General features: G+C 30.0%; 1 protein-coding gene across 1 annotated transcript; it reads right to left on the bottom strand.

The window, feature by feature from the left end:
- Positions 1-2,789: 2,789 nt before the first annotated feature.
- On the bottom strand, positions 2,790-8,556 carry LOC149059035 (uncharacterized). The gene is made up of 2 exons (XM_089218532.1): positions 8,337-8,556; positions 2,790-3,467 (listed from the first exon to the last, which is right to left on the bottom strand). The coding sequence occupies exons 1-2, from the start codon at positions 8,554-8,556 to the stop codon at positions 3,103-3,105; spliced, it is 585 nt and encodes a 194-aa protein (XP_089074658.1). The 3' UTR covers positions 2,790-3,102.
- Between the last annotated feature and the right edge of the window lie 16,366 nt (positions 8,557-24,922).

The raw sequence follows: 24,922 nt of genomic DNA, 5'->3' as shown, positions 1-24,922 counted from the left end.
TTAATTTAAAATGTCTGAATAAATATGTTTATATATTTTAAACATCTTTTATAGATTGCTAAAACAATAACTTACATGAGATTTGGTATTTCATTTTTAAGCATTTTAAACAAGCCAAAAAATTTTCCTCAGTACAAAGAAAAAATAATTACACGGCTAACAATAGATTAAATTGCGTCTGAATATTTTGAAAATTTTATTAAATATGGAAAATTATAATTTGAGTAGCAGTAGAATGTTTCAAATTTTTAAGGTTAATACTTTTTGAATAATAAAAAATGAAATTAATTTGATGCAAAATAGTTATTTTTTTCTGGAATATTTCCATCAGAATTTAAAGTTCAAATACTCATAAAAATAATTATGGAATATGCTCAACTTTTTTGTTTAATAATTCCGGTAATTATAACTTTTGAGAAACCTGGTATTAAGTTTTGTAGAAAGCTTATTGACCAAGCTAAATATTTTTATCGTCATTTTCAGATTAAAAAAAAAATGAAAACATTTATAATATTTACAAATAGTTCAAAAAGAGTAAAATATTTTGAATATTATACTTGACTATAAATGCTAATATAAACATATCGTGAAATATCTACGATATTATACGTTATTGAATAATTGTATAAAAATAAGACTTTTAACTAGCCAATTTTTGTTTAGTACAAATGTTTCCTTTGTTCTTTTCAATTATTTCGAAGTTTTATAAGAATTTTTTATTTTTACTTCCCAAAAGTACTAACCAGTCCCAATTTAATATCAGGAAACACGTACAAATTTGAAGGTATATAATAAGTTTTTTTTTTACTTTATGTTAACATTTGAAATAAACACACATGCCATTATAAAATCGATACGTTCATCATTGCTCTCAGATTCTAACAAAATAAAAAAATAAATCTTATAAAAAATATTTTGATTGGGAATTTAGAATATCGATTATACATAATAAAATTCCTCTTCAACTACCGTCCATCTGTTTATTACTTTATTAGTAAATTTATGTTAACGATGGCGTGATTAATGTGCAATACAAAACGAATGGTATATATTATGTATTAATTTTGTAAATAATTTAAAATAAATATTTTGAAACCTGCAGCAGATAATTAAGTACTTTTTATGGGTTATTTATATATACACGTAACTATGTTATTATACAGTAGGTATATATTATACACAGTTAGATGCTTAACGATTTCACGCAGCTATATACTTTAATTTAAACTGTACTAACAAAACGCTTTAAAAGTATCCGACAATTTTGTTTGGAACTTTGAGAACAACATAATGGGGGTTTAAATAACTTATCGCGGAGTCAATGTTAATAAAATGTTTATTATATTCCACTTCTAATTAGTTTTTATTTTATTTTATGCTGCGAGAAACAAACAATTATTTATCGGGTTTCCAAAGTTACGATTGTAAAATTTGCATTGTTCTTAAAACAGAAAAAACGCGATTACGCACTTTTATATATATATATATATATAGGTAATGGTTTTGGTTTTTATTTTCAGCGTTTACACTCGCGATTATGACGTATAGGTCGGCTGTTTGTTTAATTTCAAATGCTAATCTAATTGATATATTTTCTGTGGTAAATAATAAATACGAATTATTGTACAAAAATAGTTTTCCATCAATAGACAAAAACCAACTACGAGAATGATACAATCTGAAATCGTATTATATAGTTTAAAGTAGTTGAAGTAAAGTTTCAGTATTATAATTTATAATACATGAAGTTAAAATTTGTTTAGATAGGTGTGTGTAAAATTCACAACATGGTAATATCAAACTTTTACCGAATTCCCCAAACCTTTTGTTATTTCATTATATTATAATATTATACAATGTAAGTGTAGTACCATACTACACAAGATCGCAATATATTTTATTCTAGTTTACCGAGTACGCATCAAAATAAAAAGTCAGCTTTTATAAAGAGCTTTAAGTTTGAACTTTTTGAAAACAAATACAACAATAGACTCGTTACGGAATTTTTTTTCGAATCAATCTTAATACCCTTGCATAATTATTCAAGGAGCCGCGTGTCATATCGTGTATACAATATATAGTGTTGACTGGGGAATATTGACTTCGAATCATATGTGCATGCTCAATAATATTATAACTAATAAGTTAAATCACATTATATCATTCGGCGCAGTCGAATTATAGAACGAATTACTACGATTTACTATGAATGATCGGGCGGAAGTGTAGACGAAGTACAACCGCCGGATAATCATGATCTGGGTCATGGGTTAGTCGAACAGTTAGTAGAACAACATAGTAGAACTACAGTTATCGGCGAATCCAGTAATTCTCCGTGACACTAGATAACCACACAACGAAATAAAAAGCGCGTTTTGCTAGATCACAAAACTATGACGTTATCCTTAGCACATGCTATTGTTATGCCTGCCAATAACGATACGATAAATTCATACCTGAACAATGTCAATGTAGTAGATATAATAGATATATTATAATTAGTTTTAGAAGTAACCGAAACAGACGTTATTAAACAATTCATTAAATTGATTATATATTACGTTATCGTAATATAATTAGGAGGATGTTTCATCATACACACTATAGATAAGTGCTGTATCTCATTGATCCACACGCAATAGTGCAATATTGTGAATTTGAGTTCAGCAGAATCAGTGTTTTGTTGTTTAAGCTTTAATATCATTATTATTATTACTTATTAGTTTTGTATTGACATATTAAATATTTATAGTATCAAAATTATTATGAAAAGCATTGTCTGTGACGTATTCTTTTTTATGATATCCAAATGATGTTTATGCATTTAACAAGCGAGAAAAGTTACATTATAAATTAAAAAATATGCTGTCACTAGTATTGCAAAAAATTGTAAAAAAAAAAAAAATACAATGTACAAATACTAATTTTATTGTTCTTGACCTTAACAAATTTTATGGTAAATTCATGATTGGTTTCGGTGCTGAACACGCAGGAACATAGAGGGAAAACAAATATTGTGTAGAATTTTCAAAAATTTTCCACCGGTACGTTATGATCTATAATGTATGTTATGTGTATGTGTGTGTGTGTGTGTGAGTGCGATTATTTCTGCAAAAACACCACTTTAGCCGGGCAGCCGTTTTTCCGGTCCGTCCAGACTTCCAGGGCTCGTATGGCGGTGGCAGCTGCGGGTGACATCGCATGTCTGACCGTAAACCATAGCCTCTTTAGTTCGGGGCTCTCCATTGTTTTCCACACCTTGAACTCTATTAAACATTTCACTTCCGGTCCGAAAAAGGCGTCGGTTACGATGGACATTTTGAACGTACCGGCACATCCAGGCGTTGCCAACAAACCAAACCGCTCGCAGCATTGCTGAACCTTCACACTCCGCTCGACTTCTGCGCTTCCGGTATCTGTTTCCAAGTTTTGGTCAGTAGGGTCTTTGGATTCTCTGCAAGCCGCTCCTAAAAAGGTGACGACAGTACTTTTTATCATTGACATGTTTAGATTAAATCGTATAATATGAATTATATGCCACGCCGGTATGACGGAACGATAATGACAGCAAATATTTAAATTGTTCGAGACGGTTATAGGTATAGGTAATATAACAAATTCATATAAAATGTGCCTTTCGTGTCCGAAATAAAAGAACGAATCGGAATCGACAACTGCGCTTACGAATATAATCTCGAGGTGCGATGCTGCCGTTATTCATTTTTTTGTGTCTTAAACAACTACTCGAAACGAAATAAATGTTACACTATTATGGTATTCTCGCGGGAAATGTGATACAATATATCTAAGCGCGACGCATACAAATTTATAAAGTACCTACATAATATTTACAATAATATTTTATGAAATCGTTTTAACTTCGCTATCGTTTTAGAATTGGACAGTCGACAGCCGGCTGCGCAATACTTGAACTAGTTATACGCACTGTAATATTTCAACGATGTTTACAGTATTGAATACATATTATTTACAACGTCCGTTGAAAACTTTTGTCTCGGAAATACCGTTTTAATGACTTGAGGATTTTCATTCGGATGATATTAGAATAATCAGTACGCGCGCGCGAGATAAACTTTTTATTAAGTTATTTTCGCAGATGCTTAAACAATTTCGTGTTTTTAGAAACTTTTAATCGTTCTTGACAATGAAATATATATACGGGTGGAATGTGGATGTTCTATGATGGTAGGGGAATGAAGGATCATGTTTTCGATTGTTTAACTGTAGCGGTGATAGTACAAATTTCATATTTAAAATATGGTTTTATATATGAACGACGAACGAATGTTGTATTTAATAATATACGCACCAAATGCCGACACGTATTTCTCAAGTCAGTGCTCGGACGATTGGTTGTAAAAATTTGAATGAAAAAATGTCGAAAAAAGGTTCAGTCCACATTATGATATGCGATTGGGCTTTCAAAAATTGCGGACCGGAATGACCTTTTTTTTCCACCAGAATAGCACCGGTAATAAAATATAAATAGTATCGGAAGGACAGAACGACTATACGCGTGGCACCTAAATCACGTCATATCTCAAGTAGTCAGAAAACCGAACGCGATAATAGATTTTAAAAGCCACTTGAGTAGTATATACTACGTATATGAACCTAAATGATACCTTTATTTTTGGCAAAATCAATATAACTCCAGAAAGAAATATCGCCGAAGAAAGCGCGCAGACTGCAGCGTACATGTATACGTATAATATATATATCAGTGTCAATTTTTATTTACTTTTCCGTGATATAGGTACCTCCTATTTACTTTAATAACGTGTGAGATCAGTAATATTGAGCGGAGTAAACGCACAATAGTATATTGTGAGGCAATAAGGACGGGTATCGGGCTATATCCGGTATTTAATTTCGCCCAAGAATGAAATCGCTTTCTCCCACGAGCCACACACACTATTTTTTTATCCTGCGTCCTTCGATCATGGAGTAGGTAATGCGAGAATCTATAATATGCAACAATCAGAAACTATGTTTCAACGAAAACAATGTTATGAAAGAAGTGCTATTTTTTTTTTGGTATAACAACCATTATGATTACAGGTTGATAAATTTATCGATAAAATTCGACGCACGACTTAGGTATACAGGAAAAAAAGGAACAGTGATAACTGCTAAATATGTTTGAATTATTAGACGTCATGCAAGGAGATCATATAATATATGAATATAAGATTCAGCATTGTAGCCCCAAAAATTTATGTTTTGTAAAGACCGTGGCATAGATTTCAGTGTCTGGTTGTGTATAGGCCGTAAGCGTGAAACAATCAGCACTTTTTGCGGATTACTTCTTTATCATCTGCATGGACCTGTTACTAATAAACCGCTGGTGGAATCGTGTATTTTGACCCAGTTAAATTTTACCCCCCGGTAAAAATCCACTGGTGGAATTTTACCGAGGGGTAAATATTCACTAGCGAAATTTTACTGGAGGTAAATATCCACGGCGGGGTTAAATATCGCTAGCAAAATTCTACCGGGAGTAAAATATATCTAGCAAATATTTAACAGAGATAAATAATCACTGGTAAAATTTCTCTAGTGAATTTATACCGGAAGGTATAGTATTCTCTAGAAATATTTTACCCGGATAAAATTTCACTACCTAGTGAATATTCACCTCCCGGTAAAATTCATTTGATCAAATTCAAAAATTTACGCTATTTAAGGTCCATTTCCCTAGCCCCCCTCTCCCCCTAAAAAACCAAAATAAATAAAAACATTTTACCAATTCTTTTCTTTAGCCTTTGTTTAGAATGTTTTATAATGATACTTATTTCATTTACACAAAATATTATGTATAACCCACTGAGGATTAAAAATCAATTATTTTAGGGGAGCCAGTAAACTTCCCAAATTTTCAAATTATCATTTGGAATTTGTTTGTTTTAAAAATATGTTTAATTTATAATGATGTTTTTATTTGATGTTTTTAAATCAAAATTCTAATGATGAGTAGTTTCTGAGATGGTAAAATTTTCATACTAAGGATAATAATCCTTAAAAGTGGTTTTATAAAAATAAAAACCTTTTCCAATGTTAGATGTATGCAGTATTTATTATACTTGGATTATTTTTACAAATTATTTATAATGATAAATCCATAGTTATTGCTAATTTTTTCAAATCGTCTAAGCATCTTATCTACTTAAACCAGGCTAGGTTACCATTAGCATGGACATATTATCCTTAAAACTCAATTTTACAAAAAACAACTGCCTTGAATTTAGATTTAAATACATCAAAATTCTCAAAAAAAAAATAATATCTGCTAAATAATTTGCAGTAAAATAGGGGATTTCTCAATTTCCATTTGAAAAATAAAAGTTGGGATCCCCACAGGATACTCCTTTACAGAGAAATTTGAAAATATGATCTTTAAGTCTACTTAAAAATTCTAAAAATCAGAACTTGAATAAACGTACCATTATAAAGGGGAAAATGAGGGTATTATTAATTTGATTGACCGAGTGAAAAAAGAAACCCGCTTATCATAATGCAAATACGATATTTCCCTATCTCGATAATAATTTAACCACAATTTTCCATAAACTTTATACCGCAGGCAAAACATTAAAAAAATATCCATATTCTGCTATTTGTGTAACTATTAATAAGGTTTACTGGAGTCTGTGTTTTTTTCATCTTACATAAAAAATCATTTTATAAAGAAAAATATTTATAACAAAGTAAGAAGTTGTTTTTAAAGTTATACAGCTGAAAACATAAAACAATATCGCGAGCGTTGCATTGTTTTAAATGTATATTTTCGTAGTGTATAATTGTAATATTGTACACGACATAAATACCCCGAGGCTTTTGAGAACGTGTAATTAACTTATCACAAATTCAAATATGAGAAAAAATACTGAAATGAAGCGTAACACATATATAGGTGTACACCTAGATCACGGTGCGAGCAAAATATTAAGAGGGCGCAACACCCGTATTTGTTGTGTCAGTCTTACAAACGAGTAACTTAGCAAATTTACGCTCAGTTCACGTTTTATTCCGTTAGCTTAAAAATTAGACCTGTTATGAAACTTGATGGTACGAACATTATCTGTGAAGTATTTTTACTATAGTTCAGTTTTAAAGTGAGTTATGAGCATTTTTATTGTATAATTCATCATACGCGCATAACTCTCTTAAAAACTGAATTATCGTAAAATGCTTCCAACAAAATACAGATAATGTTCTTACCATCAAGTTTCATAACAGGCCTATTCACTCTAATTTTTAAGGTCGCGAAGTAAAACGTGAACGGCTGTGCGTAAATAACGCGTTTGTAAGACTGAGACAACAAATATGGGTGTTGCGCCCTGTTAATAGTAGGTATAATATAATATAAATTATAGCATAATACATCGAAAACTGTTCGTATATGATAATATTATATTCACATCAAGTCACCGGACGTGTGCTAAATTACAAACTATAATTGGTATAATGTCATTACTACACAACGAATGACGGTAAATCAACCAGGTTATTGTGTTCACTATAGGGTTTTAGAAGGGAAATTATGTGGTAAAATGTTAAGTGCATATACAATATAAATCTACCTATAATACAATGATGAATTATATTATTAATTGTATTATTTAATACATTCTAACATTTCTAACTATAATAATTGTGTTATTTCTGTTACCAAATATATATATATATATATTATATATAAACACAGTTTTTTATTGTTATTTTAATTTCAAATTTGGACGAAATTTAAACCAAGAAAAACGATTTTCGTTATTTTGTTGCAGTAATTTAATAATATTATTCGTAGGTATTTGAAACTTTTAGAATAGGTCATATCATAGTTTATACACACAATGACATTTTCAAATACAACTTTGTCACCTAACCTAACCTATAATATAGTAAAATTAATTAATTTAATCAAAACAATAATGTCATGAAATATATCTACTTAGTACTTATTAATATTAAAGTCTGACAGACCGTCTCCAATTAGAATCGTTTTTCGTAGGCATACAATGATTTTATATCGTTGAATTAAAATTTAACACATTAATTACAGCGATTTTCTATAGACACTTAATAATGTACATGCAGCAAAGCGTTAGAACTTATCCGCTTTTTTCTTCGAATTATTCGTTTTAAATCTAAATTTTTAAATTATCGATTTACGTATAGAATTTATGAACTAAAATTATCTTTAAGCCCAATAACTATAGTAACTTTATTGACACTTGCAGTGCTTTTTTTTACTAGACCATTTTGAATTTTAGAGTCGCACGTATAGGTATAAGTATTAAGTATAATAAGGTTACTGGTCAGGTCTGTCGACGCTATGGAGCGGTGTATGGTAGGTCTGGTCGAGGTCTGCTTCTTTATGCCATTGTCTTCGTACTTTTGTGGATTACATTCGTCGTCGCCAACCCACTGTATCCGCCTTTTGTTGCGATTCGCCTCTTTGGTCGTTGACCGTGAGGAAACCTTGGAGGCGGTAGAGGTTACTTGCAGGTTACTTAGAAACTTATTGTCGCCCATTTCTAGTCTATTTTTAATCGCATATTATACTGATATTGTTACCAAGACAAATAAAAAAATTAATTATATTATGATTATGTGGTTATAAGAATATGAAATAACGTGACGCACTGTGACCATCACGCAGGTTGCTTGCGTTGTCGTGGATACATAATTTACGCATCATATGTAAGCTGTTGACTAAACTATATATTTACTATATGTATAAAGTAGGTACCTATTAAATAATAATAATATTTTTAGATTCTGAACGAAATGATGAATGTATTGATTTTACAATGATGTGTGTTTTTTTTTTTTTGTGTCTGTGTACAGCATAACTAGTCGAAATAATGCTTCGATTTCAAACTTTGGGGGTGGTTTCCGATGTAAAATTGAAGATTCTTGGTGCATTATAGAGGTCAAAAGTAAAAATTTTCCAACATTTTTCAAAAAAATCGAGAAAAACAAAAAAAAAAATGACAGAAAATTTACGCAAAACAAGTTTTCGACCAAATTGATTTTTCTATATGATTGTAATTCAAAAACTAATCACTGTAAATACTTGAAATGTTCACCAAATGTTTATGTTAGTGTTATATATTATATACAGTTTAATTTTCAAAAAGTTTTGACTTTTTTTGAGTTATTTATAGATCACTGAAATTTTCAGTAAAAAAATGTTGGACGACCAAAAAAACTTGAAAATTTAATACGAATTTCCTTATAAGTTGTTCTTATTGTAGCTATAAAAAATAAAAAATTGTTAGTCACAATTATTTTTTATAAGCGTTTATAGTTCAAATTTTTACAAAATATGTCGAAAACGCGAAAATTTGCAAGTAATTTTGAAGTTTAAAAATCATAAAATTTTTTATGTTTATAACTAGGGATTAAAAATATAACACTAAGTTTTCCATAAGTTTTCCTTCAAATAGCTATAGAGAAAACTCGAAGCGTCGTTATAGGAAAAATTTTAAGTGCGTTTGAATTTTAAATTTTTTTGAAATAGCGTAACGATAACGATATATCCTCAAACGATTTTAAACATTTGTTATTATTCAAAAAGTATAAGTCGTAGATATTTGAAAATTTTACCAGTTATTTAGATTGGCATTTTCTTTACATGATTTAATTTTCAAAATATTTTGACTTTATTTGAGGTATTTTTAGACAACTGAAATTTTCAATTTTTCTAAAAAATTTTTTTTGAAGTGTTGATAAATTTTTTTTGGCCTTATCAAAATACTTGAAAATTGAATACAAAGTTCCTCATAAGTTATTCATATAGTGATTAAAAAATTACAAAAATACATAGGCACGATTTTTTTTTATTAGCATTTGAAGTTAAAATTTTGACTAAATACATAAAAATTACGGCAATGTTCAAATTATCATAGATCGAAATTCATAAAAGTTTTTCTTTTTATTCTTAAGATTTGAAAATTGTATACAAGGCTCCTAAAATATTTTTACAATAGCATTTGAAAAATAAAAGAAATATATAGTCACACATTTTTTTTATAAGCATTTACGGTTTAATTTTGACAACATACGTAAAAATCACGAAAATTCGTAAATTATTTTATCCTAGAAATTCAAAAAAAATTTTCCTTTTATACCTAAGATTTGAAAATTTAATACAAGGCTCCTTACAAATTTGTCAATCTTTATCACAAAAAAAATGTCAACCGGAAATTCAAATTAAATTTTTATTAGCATTTGAATTTCAAATATTGACAAAAATTCGTCAAAACCATGAATATTTGCAAATTATTTTGTAGTTCAAAATTCATAATATTGTTTGTATTTATATCTAAGGTTATAAAATTTAACACCAAGTTTTCCACAAGTTTTGCTTCAAATAGCTATAGAGAAAATTTGAAGCGTCATTATAGGAAAAATGTTTTGAGCGTTTGAGTTTTAAATTTTTATGAAATCGCTTAATGATAACGATTTATCCTCAAATGAGTCAAACGAATTTAAATATTAATAGTTATACTTCAAAAATTATAAGTCGTAGATACTTGAAAATTTCACCAGATATTTAGATCGGAAATTGAAAAATTGAAAATTTGTTCAATAATTGTACCACAGATTATAACACATATATATTAGACGAGATGATTATAATTGTGATTACGAAATGTTTTCATTGATATTAGAGAAGAATTTGTTTGAAAATTGAATACAAAGTTCATCATAAGTTATTCTTATAGTGATTAAAAAATTATAAGAATACATAGGCACAATTTTTTTTTATAAGCGTTTATAGTTCAAATTTAAGAATACAACTCTAAGTTTTCCATAAGTTTTCCTTCAAGTAGCTATAGGCCTATAGAGAAATCTCGAAGCGTCATTATAGGAAAAACTTGAGGTGCGTTTGAATTTTAAATTTTTACGAAATAGCGTTACGATAACGATTTATCCTGAAACGATTTTAAATATTTGTTATTATTCAAAAAGTATAAGTCGTAGATACATGAAAATTTTATCAGTTACTTAGATTGGCATTTTCTTTACATGATTTAATTTTAAAAATATTTTGAATTTTTTTTGGGATATTAATAGACAACTGAAATTTTCAATTTTTCTGAAAAATTTTTTTGAAGGGTTGATAAAATTTTTTCGGCCCTATCAAAATACTTGAAAATTGAATACAAAGTTCTTCATAAGTTATTCTTATAGTAATTAAAAAATTATAAAAATACGTCTGCACGATTTTTTTTTATTAGCATTTGAAGTTCAAATATTGACTAAATACGTAAAATTTTCGAAAATTCGCAAATTATTTTAAGCTAGACATTTATACAAAATTTTCTTTTTAATTATCTATAATATAACCTAGACTGACAAATCATCTCCGTTCAGAATCGTTTTTCGTATACAATGATACCTATCATTGCATTCAAATCTAACCTACCCTAGTCAGAGGTCCACCCCATCACCTAATGTACAGCAGAGCGACATCCACTTACCCGCTTTTTTTTTACTTTAAAGCCTTAATAACTAAGGTTATTAGCTTACATATTTAAATATTACTTCTAAATTAAGGTACAATTTACAATACATTTTACAATATTACAATATAATTATTATTTTTGATATGTGTAATGTAGAAAAGGAAAAAATATAAAATTATATAAAGTTATACAGTTTGGTTATTTTTAGAAAGGTTAAAATATTGTTAGAAATTTCATAATCTGGTCCAAGTGCTACATAAAGGTGTTCTGGAATGTTTAAGGAGGTTCTGGTATCAGCAAAATTGCGGAAGTGTAGAAGGACATGTTTAATGGTTAGAGCTTTATCGCAGGTTAAACATTGGATTGGACCTTCGTGTCTCATAAGAAAACTGAGGGTAAGCCACTTATGGCCGATTCTGAGTCTGTTAATTATGAATTCAATAATAATATTATAACTAGGTATATTATGTATAACTTGTAGTACAAAAGCTATACAATAAGTAAGGTAACTTTGCATTGGAGATTGAGTATCGAACAATTCTATGGACCAAAAACTATACTATGCGTATGGTAAAATAGGTTCCCTATGAAATGTAATATATGTAATATTATTATTATGAGAAGAGCGTATAAAAGAGTAAATACCTACAACGGACGATTTACGATTTCGCCACAGTTGCTTAAAAAGATAAATTCGAAAGTTCATCCCTATAATAAGACGTGTTAAATTCGTTGCGATCTACACACGTAAAAAGTTTTTGGGCCATCATTGTGGTTGCAAGACTTCTATATACATATATAATATATATACAATTTAATGAGCCTAACTTTGTTAATGTAGTAGACATTTGCATATTATAGGACCCATCATTGGTGTTTATACTATAAAATTAATTTATTACTTTTGTTTATGTTGGTATTCCAACGGTTAGCCTTAAGAGATCAGAGAGGACCACAATCGATTTCACTCTCATTGAATTTTATACATAGAGATGAATAAATATTAACTTCGTAATCGCTATTTCAATTATTCATCTCTATGTATAAAATTCAATAAGATAGTGATAGCGATTTCGAAGTTAATAGGCATATTGTATACTTTTTACCGCAATTCATTAAGTACTCAGCGATGGGATATTTTTTTAGTTTTTAGTCCATGTGACGTAAATCACATGTTTTTTAGTCTATAGAGGTCGTATTCACTGTGAGGTAAAAATAATAACAATGTGCTAAAAATCCAATAATTAATTATAGAAAATTTTAGTTAAAACTATAAAATTCTGTTGAGGAGAATGTGGTTCATAAAGTTCAACACGCTGTAGTAAATACGTTAATCGTACGATCGAATGAAAAAAAAAAATTAAATTAAAGGTCAATAGTTATTATTATAGTGTTTAATAATGATCATCGGGCATCACCATTGTCGTCGTCATTGTCATGAGTATAAAGTCTTGCGTATTATATGAGAGCTAAAAAGACAATTAATAAACAATAAAGGTCATGCACGATGACAGACGACGCCATCTGAGCTAAATGATTTCGTAGTCGGGGACGTTCCAAAACCCATAGCCTCTTATTTTGAAATATGATCTTCAACGTTCTGTACGCATATATTATATATAATCAAATATTTGTACTGCGTCGGTCGTATACGCAGACGAAAGACGTCAAACACAAACGTTAACTACAACTTACTGTTAATGGGGCGATGGGGTTGAAGTCTCCAGACCACACAGCTATATAATATTATATATAGTGAGTAAATATCGTTGTACATTGCGGTATATACTATATATATATAATATTATATTGAGTATACATAAGATAAGTTTTCGGGGGTAACGTTCACGACCCACTATATATATGCTATCTCGTATATAGTGTACAAGTTATAATGGTAGGCCAAGATGCGCCCAAGAACTCTTTCATCCCACACGGTAAAATACACAGTGCATATTTATATATATGTAATATGTATATAAATCGACACACGCGGTCTTTATTATATTATAATGGTTTAACGGCGTGGGGCGAAGTCACGATCGTTTTTTTTCTTTCAAAGCGGTGCATTAAATACCTTCAGATATTATATTACTTATTAGTTTATTATAATACGAGTATATACACTCGATACGGGCATTGACTTTACGGGGTTTTTTTTTTTTTTTTGAGCCGTGCGATATGCAATTATTTAATTTAATTGGCCGATGGCATAGGTTAAAACAATCGTGATCACTGCTTTTAGTGTACGTTTACAAGTGTGTGTGTGTGTGTGTGTGTGTGAGCGCACGCGCTTGTTGCATATAATATTATGTATATCTACTATATACAAATGAACAAGTGTATTATACTATTATAACGTTAATATGCATATTGAAAATTTTTTCAGGATGAATCAACAGCAAAAAAAAAACGCCGTTTTTGGTTCTTCAAATTCTTGTAATATACAGCCTAACCAGAGGCGCCCGCAAATGGGGGCCATTGCGTGTCATTGCTCCCACTGACATTTTTTAATAAACAAAAAAATCATTGTCTATGTAGGGTATTTTGGACTAAATGTCAGACGTTTATCATTTATATAATACTATTTGATTCATATTTTATGTAATATTATTAATAATACCTAAGTTAAATTTTTTTTTATATATATTGGTTAAAGCTTCAATTACAGCGATTATTAGCCTAGTGTTATTTACAAACTAAAAGTATTTATACAATATTAAGAGCGAGAATAAGTAACATATGTTATATACAGGAGAATTATAATTTACCGACTAAACCAATTCATTTTAAAAAAACTGAAAATATTAGTGATGTTGGTTAGATTGAGGGCTTCTTCGAGTGTTGTAGAATTGTTGAGAAGGTGATGTGAAGATGTTTATTTGGGACATTTGATGATTATGTGTTCAATTGTAAGGGGAGTGTTGCATGAGTCGCACATTGGTTTAGGTTGCTTAGTGATTAAGTAGGCGTGTGTGATATTGGAGTGGCCTATTCTAGCTCTGTTGATAATTATTTGTTCTCTCCTAGATGCATATTCAGGGTATGTTCATTTTGTAACTGTCTTTTTGATGTTCCTTAGTTTGTTACTGGTTGAAGTGTCGTTCCAGAGGTTTTGCCATGATGTGAGTATACGTTTTTGAGCTTCGTTTATTAGGTCTTTGGTGGTGCTTTTGGTTATGGAGGAGGTAGATTCAGAGGTGACAGCTTCATCCGCCACTGTGTCCGCTTTCTCGTTCCTAGGGGTATCCCTATGAAATTGATTTTGTTTTTCGAAGATGCGATACATTCATTAATGAGTTGAATAAGTTCGTTCTGAGGGTATTATTCTTGAAATGATATGAGGGCACTGAATAAGTTTAAAATTGTATTATAATTTGTATTATTATACATTTTTTCGTATTACATTTGGAGTTATGTTTATTACTCAGATGTATACTAACCAAATATTTAATAATGTGAACATCCGACCACCTATGTGGATAATATATAAAACGAATTTAATTTTGCACCCACTGAGTTGATTTTCTGCGGGCACCCCTGAGCCTAACCTTAGCTAAACTAACATAGCCTGTTTTATCTTCGCGAAACATTGTGTTTTAATAGTACCCAGCATACCTTATATGTATTGTGTACCAATCAGCGAATCTATAAATTTATACTATGAAATCATTCCATGTCCAAAGACATTCCTTTAAGCAGTTATAAAATGTATCTAACTGAAGTACCTATACTTTGCAGAGTCAAAGTAAATGAATAGAACGGTATGCATAATTAAGTTGTGGTAAAGAACTATAAACGGTTTTAAATAGAAGTTAGATTAGGTACACCATAGTATGTATAAATTAAATATTACAAATGTTGCAGTCTTATAAATATGTAATATAAAATCTCGGGGAGCTTTATAATTATTTTAAGTTGATGTGTCAAGTCAGTCTACAACTACAGCTTGTATGAGTTTGAAGCTTGAACACCATTCATTGACCACGGTAGATGTTTTGAATGAAACTAAATATTTACATATTTAAATTTCCAGTAAACTTGTTAACTAAGCAAATATTACGCAACGATTACCAGAGTAATCATTAGCAAAGTCAATAGCCATTAAAAATTTGACAGCGTTTTAAAAATATTTGTTCTGTAGGCACGTTCTATATATAGGTGGCAATCATATTATACATTATTTCATTGACAGAAAAATTCATTGAAAATATACATTTCAGTATTTCACAGTTGTATAATATGGCCGAATAACTCTTCCTCCCAATAACGTTCATGGATTATAAAAAATTATTATTATGTAAGCATAATATTAATATAGGTAGGTAAAATTCCTATATACATATATATACACTATTGCACTATATAGGTAATTATATTATTGTAGTATATACCCACATCATGTATTGAGAACAATGCGAAACTCAGACAATGATTTTTGTCTTCTGCTATTGTTGTTTATTTCCGATTTCCGGCGCGCATTATAGTTACAACAAAATAATAATAATATTATATTTCCGACAAGAGTAGACGTTTTCGTTGTTGAATGTAATAAAAAATAATAATAATACGGTCCAGCGGATCAATAATTATTATTCGCGTACAATATCGCACGGTGACCTACACAACCAGAAAGCATTCATTTATACGATGCGTATATGGTCTATATTATATAGTAGTACGCACGGTCTACTTAAGAGTATTGTTCCTCTCTTTCTAATACTCAACGTACGGTTTGATTCTCACGTTAATTCAAAAATAATATTATGAATTTCATTGCATATTGTTGCTGTGCGAATGGGTATTTTTTATTTTTTTTTATCGATTCACGTATTTTTGCACCTACTGTGACGTCTGCATAAGACAAACTCTGTGTAAATGTATAATACATGACGTACTGTAATGTTTTCAAATAATATTTTGTTTTTAAGTCGAGACAGCTCAGTAACCCGAAAGAATAATAATAATAACCACGACATACCACATACACAACATGTAAACGTAAAATAGAATTAAAATCAAAATCTCCCGTTGACCTACGTAACATGTACGTTTGTATTATAACGTGTGGCTAAATTTAAACTATAACCTCCAGACGAATACAAATTAATCCTGTAAGGAAAATTGGATGAATTGAGTGGCTAAAAAAGAAATAAAATGATATGAAAAATTCGATTTTCACTTAATACTATAATTTGATTATACATCAAAATATATTTGCTGTACAACCAGACTTCGCACGAAAAAGCATGAAAAAACATAATCACATTGTGAACAAATTCGACTGAGTTTGACAAGCAGCGCTTGCGATATTTCCAAACGAGATTTAAATTCTTAAATTTTTTTATTTTTTGATACTTCTGAAACTTTTGTCATAATCAGTCAGATTTTGTTATAGTCTGTTTAAGCTACAATAATTGCTCCCTCATCAAAGTCGATTTTTTTTTTTTTTTGTATTGATCTTTATATATAACTCGGCAGCAAGGGCCATTAGTTAATCTCTTAAAAACAATTTTACAATTTTTTGAGGTTTAAATTATTTTAGCAATTACAATTACAATTATATTTTATCTATAAGGTCGGTTAGTTTTAAGAAGATTATAATTTTTGTGTTTTGATCGGGGTTAGGTTCGAGAATTTCATCTATAGTGTTTCCGTCAAGTTGAGTTTTATACGCTCCGGTTGGTATATATGACATTCTGTGATGATGTGTAAAGTCGATTATTATTCTAAGTGGGTTAAGAAAAAGTATTAATATGATTTTAAAGTTCGAAACATTTATTTGTAGTTGTTTTCCTTTTTAACGGGTTGTAAAATATACACAAAAGGAATAACATTCGAATTGTAAACAGCGTGAATATTATATTTATGTGATTATACTATACTCTAAAGTTGTAGAAATATTTTAAAAGCACATGAGAATGTTCCGTCACAAAACCAATTTTCACAGTTAACTATTAATTCGCGATTTCGTTTTATACACAATAATAGAATTCGATGTGTCTTTGTTATGTTATCAAACTGTAAAAATTGCTCATTATTCGTTGTCTTCGTGAATAAGTCTGGCATTAAAAATTAAAATTTTTAGGATTAATTGGAGCTCCTAAATGAGATCGTTGAACTAGCTGAACGGTTATTTTTAGATTTGGCACGTTTGATAATATTGTCCAGCAACTGAAGCAGATAATAATAACAACATTTAACAACAAAAAATAACAATTAACAATATTTTATTTATAAAAATATAGTAGGTACCTGAGAAGAAGGTGTCCCAATGATTGAATGCGTGAAATTAAATGTACATTTTACCTTTATTTTCTTCTCATTTATTGCAATCTTAACATCTATTTGCGTGATATCAGGAACATATGGTCATGTTTAATTTATTTTTTTAATGTTCTCTTTATATATCACCAATAAAATGTACGTGGCCTCGGCATTTATTTTTAAATCATGCACATCTCAATGTTGTCTTTAGTACTCCATTTTTGTTCGAAATGACACATAAAACCTTCATAAACTAATATATTTGATCTCCTTTCACTTTTAATATGTTTTAAAGTTTAACTACCTACTAGGTAACTGTAATACTATTTTATGGTGATATATCGACTAAACGATTGAGCATAATATACTTTATAGTGTAGGTACATATGTTAGTCGTAATGGTGGATAGTGTCATTTTCTTTATTGCCTATATTATTTCAGATAGTAATATTTAAGGTGCAATGCTCATATATTTCATCGGTTTTATTCGGTAGGACGCTACATTGTCATGCTATGAAAAAGTCACTCGTGATCAATTTACGCGCTATCAATTATTGACCACTATCGATTGTCACGCTACTATTATAATTGTCCACTGTCTATTGACGGGACACCATAGAAACCTTTAGGAATTGAAAAACGAACCAAAGAATACTCTCGTGAATGTTTTTAAATAACTTTTATTGAATTTGGTCCAGTATAGTAAGCGTCAAGCATGTTCAAACATAGGTATACAAACTCTTCAGTTCTATAATATTATATAAGTACCAATTAAAAAAAAAAGTTTAGCACTTTGACAAACACCGAAACTCGATACTTTATAAATCAATTAAATAGTCTTCAAAATGTTATTAATTCTAAATTGGCCGAAACATTATTAATATAATTTTTTTTTTTTCATAGAAACTAATTTCGTCATTTCTTATTCCTATAGACAATAACTTTTTTTTCGATTAGAATATAATTATAATATTAATTATGATAGCTGAACGGCCTAACACACACCATTTGTAGCGAGGGTCGCGAAATTGTTTGATTTGTGTTATCGTGGTTTTACTCCGTCGGATTTTTCGCGATGGACTGAATTTTTAAATCTAATAACCGACGCAATAAAATCATAGCATATAGCACACACGTACGATGTACTACGCATATTATGTATACATATAATAACAATAGATATTATAATATTCCTGTGATATAATATTATGTTATAGCGTCAATTGGAAGTAATAAAAAACGTACCGAAAACACTAAACGTCGTGTGAAACAGACAAAAAAATCCGTTGAGCCGAAAAAAACCCTAAGCGTGGGGACTTGTAACGTTTGCTCGCTTGTATAAATAATATATTTTACACGTTGGTGCATGGATTACTAAATCGTACAATAACGCACCGCTATCGTGTAGGCACACACATGTGTGTACGCCGTACAATATATATAGGTAGCCTATAGCTGACGTGAAAAAATCTCAACACGCATTCCAATAATAGGTAAAATATGTAATATTATTGCGGACACGTTGCTGTTCGATTTCCGAAACATGACACGACGGTACCGTATGTTATATATAATGCAATGTATCATGCGAAAAACGAGCCGATGTGGTATGGTTGCCAGTCTGTGTAATTTTCTAAACACACGTGTCGGCCATTTAGCGGCCCGGACGCTGCAGGTATATATTATTAAATGGGTCGATCAATCGATCGGTTTTGAAAAAAAAACTCGTATCTTGACGTACGAGGAAAACTGTACTAGCTGTTTATATTGTCGGGAATAAACCGAACGAAAAACTTTACAACCTTTGCCAATACGCGCCTTTGGTGTGCATATAATATGCGAATTGTCGTAAATTTTGATTTGATTTATTTATTGAAAAATATACGAGCTGAGCCCTTTTTACAAATTTAAGTAGATATGTACAAAAACTCATGAGTTACACGTTGACAATTAAAATTAAACAAGATATAAACTGCATAATAATATAATAAACAGAAATATAACATAATAACAGACAGACATATATAGGTTTTATGAGTGTGTGTAAAAAAAAATTTACAAATTATAAATGAGAGGTCCATATATTGGCTTATACATCATGAGTCATGTGTGCTCATTACTTAAATAATTTGTGGTTGATGGGAATAAAGGGTATGTGGAACATAAAAGTAAAATGAGAGAATCATTGAGAAACTTTAAAGTAAATTAGGGAAAGCAAGGTCCGAAAATCAACATCATAATATGCCACAAGACCTTTTAAAAATGTATTTCCAAAATAGCGTCTGCGTTCTGCTAAACCTAGATGAGTAGCAAAAAGATAATAATCACGAGGAAGACAAGAAATACTCAAAATATGGCTGAATGCTGTAAAATCAAAAGAACCTACGCTGAAGTTCTGAACCCCTTAAGCTGGCAAGTGTTACCTGAAGTATGCTGGTCGCAAAATACGGCACCATATTCAAGTATTGGTAATAAAGGATTAAATAACATTAATAGAAGACTAAAGTAAAAATAATGTTAGTCAGCCTCGTAACGAAGCCAAACACTCTTAAGACTTTACAACTAATCATCTCAATATGAAAACCTGGGTCAATACTGCTAGTCAAACTTAAATGATACTTAACAAAATATAGTGAAACCTCTAAATACTGGACACTCTTAGTCTCTTGAATTCAATGTCGTCCGCTATTTGGAGGTGTTCGTTAAAGAAGTTTTATTGTATTATAATTATTTTTTTGCAAATTTTAATTTATTTTAATTTTTTTCGTATAATAAATTCGTTATAGGCAACAACAGACAACATGTTGAAGGTAAGAAGTGGGATTTCACAAATCGATATCGATCAATATCTCTTCGAAGTTATAAGTTGCAGCCACCGGTAGATCTGATTTGCGTATAGAAATAGTTTAATCTCATAAGCAAAAAAAAAAAAACGACAGTGATGAAGAATGACCTAAGTCGTATATAAGAATATATAAACAATTATAGTGACAACTGACAAGTGTTCTCTTTGAGGGATTCCAGAGGATGCTAAAAATATAATTAATCTAAAATTAAGTCATAAATAACTAACTATAATTGGTATCCATCATCCCAGTAAGATTTAAACAACGAGTGGAGGGGCTCACTTAAACCGGACCCTTTTAGAATCTGAACTAAAACATCGTGTGATTAATGTAATCATATGATTCATGGAAGTCAATATATATATTTAAATAACAACCACTTAGAACGTTGTTAAAATGAATTATTAACAAAATTATTATAAGCTGAATCGCACGTATATATCAATCAACCGACATGGGCGAAATCCGCGTTGTTCGCATCTATTGAGATAGGGTTAATTTATTACTACTGACCTATGGATATTGGATATAATTTAAGACTGAGGATTTAGGAAGACGTAATTTAACAGAAATACATATAATTATATTATAATGTCATGTCTAGTAATATTGCTTTTAATTGATAGGTTCGCATTGGGTAATAAATAAACAACTGCATGTACCTATAATAGATGTACGATCGGTTTGAACCGTATTTTTTCTAAGTAAATGTATATTATTTGATATTATTTTAAAATTAAAAAAAAAAAAAACACCGAAATGCCTGTATTATGTTCTATGTGTAGTGGCCATAATATGGTGACTATGCGCTAACGTTTCGACGTTTCCGGTCTAGAACCTGAGCCAACATGTCGTCATATGACGTGGAAAAACGATGAATATAATATTCACTCGCAGCAGTGACGTGTATTTTTTTTCCGGTCACTATTATCGAACCAAATATTGTTGCAAACCTATGCGAAGAGTAGCGGAAAATGTCGCGTCCATGGTTCAGCGGATCCTTTCGGCCAACGAAAGAAAACATGGTCATTAATGCCGTACTATACCATAACCATAGTTGTACGTAGGTACTACGCACTAAATTAAACGACGTACCGACTGCTAAAAACGTTTGTAATTTCGCTAGATTGGCGCATGTTACGTTGTACAATATGCATAATGTAATTTCATCGCGGCATAGTCATTATTACATATAATATTATGTCCATTAATTAAACTAAATAAATAAATATTATAACTCATCATAATGTGCGCCTAAGGGATATCGTAAAACTTTTTTTGTATTCTTCCTGAGTCGATTTGACAACAACACGATAAAAATGCGTCAAAGACAAAAATAGTTTCTCGGCCAAGTACCGTGACAACCAGACATATGCGAGAGGTGGTGCAAACATAGTTAGATGTGTACCTACTATTCCAGCTTATACACAATAATTATTGTGATTTAAAAACAAATATATATTTCATTATAGTTCGAGTTGGATGTAATATAAGATACGACACCGCGTTCTCAAGGTAAAATTCAGTTTCATGTTCAATTTTTTCATAACAAAATATATTTTTCGGTATATAATCGCCGAATATTTAAATATATAGTTTTTATTTTTTTTTTAAATGATCGTTTAAAGTTTTTATGACCAGAGAAGTGGCTGATAACAACTTTTTTTGAGTACCTATTATAAATAATACCTTTCTACTTGCCACTCGTCTAAACTTAAACGCATACATTTAAAAAAAATCACATTTGCAGTTGAATACCTATAATCTATTCGATATAGCAGTCTATATAATAAGTATTCATTATTATTTAAAATAAAAAAATATTGTGCATTGTTCATTACTATTTTGAAAATTCTATTTTTTGTGTAGATTGACATTGATTTTAATACGTGATCACCATACATGAATAGAATCATTTTTTAACTAAACAAATCACAAAAATTTTAAATATTGGCGAACTTAACCTAAGCTGTTACTAGCTGTTGAATGAATCACTCTATATACATTTATGCCGTTAACAAAACTTCATAGCATCGTGGTAGGTTATAACTTGGGAAAGGTAATATTTAATTCTAGATAGCCAAATAGAATGTACATTGCGGTATATGCTTGAAATCCTCATGCAAAGTGCACTCATCACACGAAAATATATATTTTATAGTTACAAATTTCTAGCGATTTCCACGAAAACGTTTGGTAACACAATAAATGCAAAATGCAATACATTGATATAATATAAATTTTTGTACGTCTGTATTACTTTTTACACGTTATATTATATTTATATTTAAATGATAAAATAGCATTAAACATAAATATTTTGACCACATCGAAAAATCTGTTCTATAATAACCATATTTTCACATATTTCGATTTAATAGTTGCGGAATAGTTACCTAGGTCATGGTTTTCCCAATTAATAGTTTGAGATCAACGTAATAATGTATAGGAACGATAAATTATGAACTCCATTTAAAATTTCTTCTTTAAATTTTTAATGCTGTCCATACTAATATAGCTGACACTGTTTAATTAATCGATAATTAAATAAGTAGTAAGTAACATTTATATATTTTATTGAACGATGGTGTTGAAATAATAAATTATTTTATGGACTAAAATATGTTTATGGTTTATTCCTAGAGTTTCTGATCTTTATTTGGTTGTATAATAACCAGGGCTATAGATACAAGGAGGGTTTAGGGAGTTCAACCCCCCTCCCTTTAACAAAGAAGAAAATGTAAAAATGTCTAGTATATTCTAGAATTAAAAATTTTTATTTTTTAAATCATTTTTTTTTTAATCGAATAAATACTAAAATACTTAATATTATATTATAGAAAAATTTATAGTATAGTGCCCAAGATGCATTGATAGTGCCTATAGTTAATTGTGATAATTGATAAGAGTTTAAAATTTTAAATAATAAAACAAAATAGGGACAAATTAATTCCTGTCATTGAATGCATTTTAGTATGAGGTTACCAGTAAATTCCACTAAGAGGCAGTATGAAAGAGGTACGGACCCTCCCAATAGAAAATTTCTAGCTACGGCCTTTATAATAACCAAATGTTATACCAAAAAACATAATACATCAGTTGTCTATGTGAAAATAACAATATTTGAAGCTTAAGTTGCGATTTACCGTTTACAGGTGTGCAGTCACCTACCGTGTGAAAATCTTAAACTACTACAATGGGACGGATTTTTCAGCGTCGAGGGTTAATGGAGTACCTACCTAAGTACAAAGTATATGATATTGTCGATGCCAAAATAGTGGTTTTATATGACATGGGTTTAAAATAATAATAATATAATAGTAATATATTCATTGACAACTACATCTGTACATTAGTACTGTGGTCTGGGAATAACAGCCGATCGCATTTCATTTGTATACTGGAAATCGGGAGCCATGTGTTCGTCAAATTTCCGTACCGACCTACTGCGACCGGAAATCGTACACGACGTGATTTTCAACAATATTGTCAAGTGCAACAAGTGTCAAGTCGCGAATGGCTCCTGGACCAGACATTCGAAAAATGTTTGTGTGCTGCTGTGGTCTCCGGTCAGTATACACGCGAGTGGCGAGTGTTATGGTCATTTCGAGTTAAACGTCTGTTTACAATAGTTTACATCCCTTGACGACATAATATAAGAAAACTACATGTCTTGCGTATGGTACTTATTATCATAAATACGCTTTTCTGATTAAATCCGTGATGGTCGGATCGTTCCTTTTGAGGGTGATAAAAGGTTATTATCGAAAGTAATCGTTTTTTACGCGTTAGTTATTAATCTGTTATATAAAGGTATAATATGTAAGTATACTTGCAATAATAATGGGGAATAGTAAGTTCCTACACGAGAGCAGTAGGTAAACAATACGTTAATTCCTACAAATAAGATGTGTTAATTCCGTAAAAAAGTTGCGTTTGGCTAATTCCTAATACGGTGGAAAAAATACTATTTATCTATTTATTTGGAAAACGTATTATTCGATTTTTATTATTATTTTTGAGTACATTAATTAATGTATGAAATATAGTTTCATTAATAATAATAATAAATATAAACACCTAATCAATAATATTACACAATTTATAGTCAATAGTATATACATTTATTAACATTTAATTTTTTATTTAACGTGTAGGTACTCACAAATATAATTTTTCTTGCTTTGTATTTACCTTTTTACATCATGTAGGAACTGATATATGTATATTTTACCTGCTAGGTCTCGTGTAGGAACTTACATTTGCTAGTTGTGATGATGTACATAATATTATGGCCGTAGCCATTTTCCT

The sequence above is a fragment of the Diuraphis noxia genome, unplaced genomic scaffold (genome assembly GCF_037042655.1).
Source record: "Diuraphis noxia isolate RWA-SAM2 unplaced genomic scaffold, SU_Dnox_SAM2 contig0002, whole genome shotgun sequence".
In the NCBI taxonomy this organism is placed as follows: domain Eukaryota; kingdom Metazoa; phylum Arthropoda; class Insecta; order Hemiptera; family Aphididae; genus Diuraphis; species Diuraphis noxia.
Note: the sequence above shows the minus strand (reverse complement) of the source record. Positions and strands in the feature narration are given on the sequence as shown.

What these genes read in the sequence shown, in the direction of transcription:
- LOC149059035 (XM_089218532.1), bottom strand. Translation starts at nt 8,556, where the DNA reads ATGGGCGACAATAAGTTTCTAAGTAACCTGCAAGTAACCTCTACCGCC. An exon ending in AGCGTCGACAGACCTGACCA is followed by an intron (nt 3,468 to 8,336) that starts GTAACCTTATTA and finishes TCACCTTTTTAG; the next exon opens with GAGCGGCTTGCAGAGAATCC.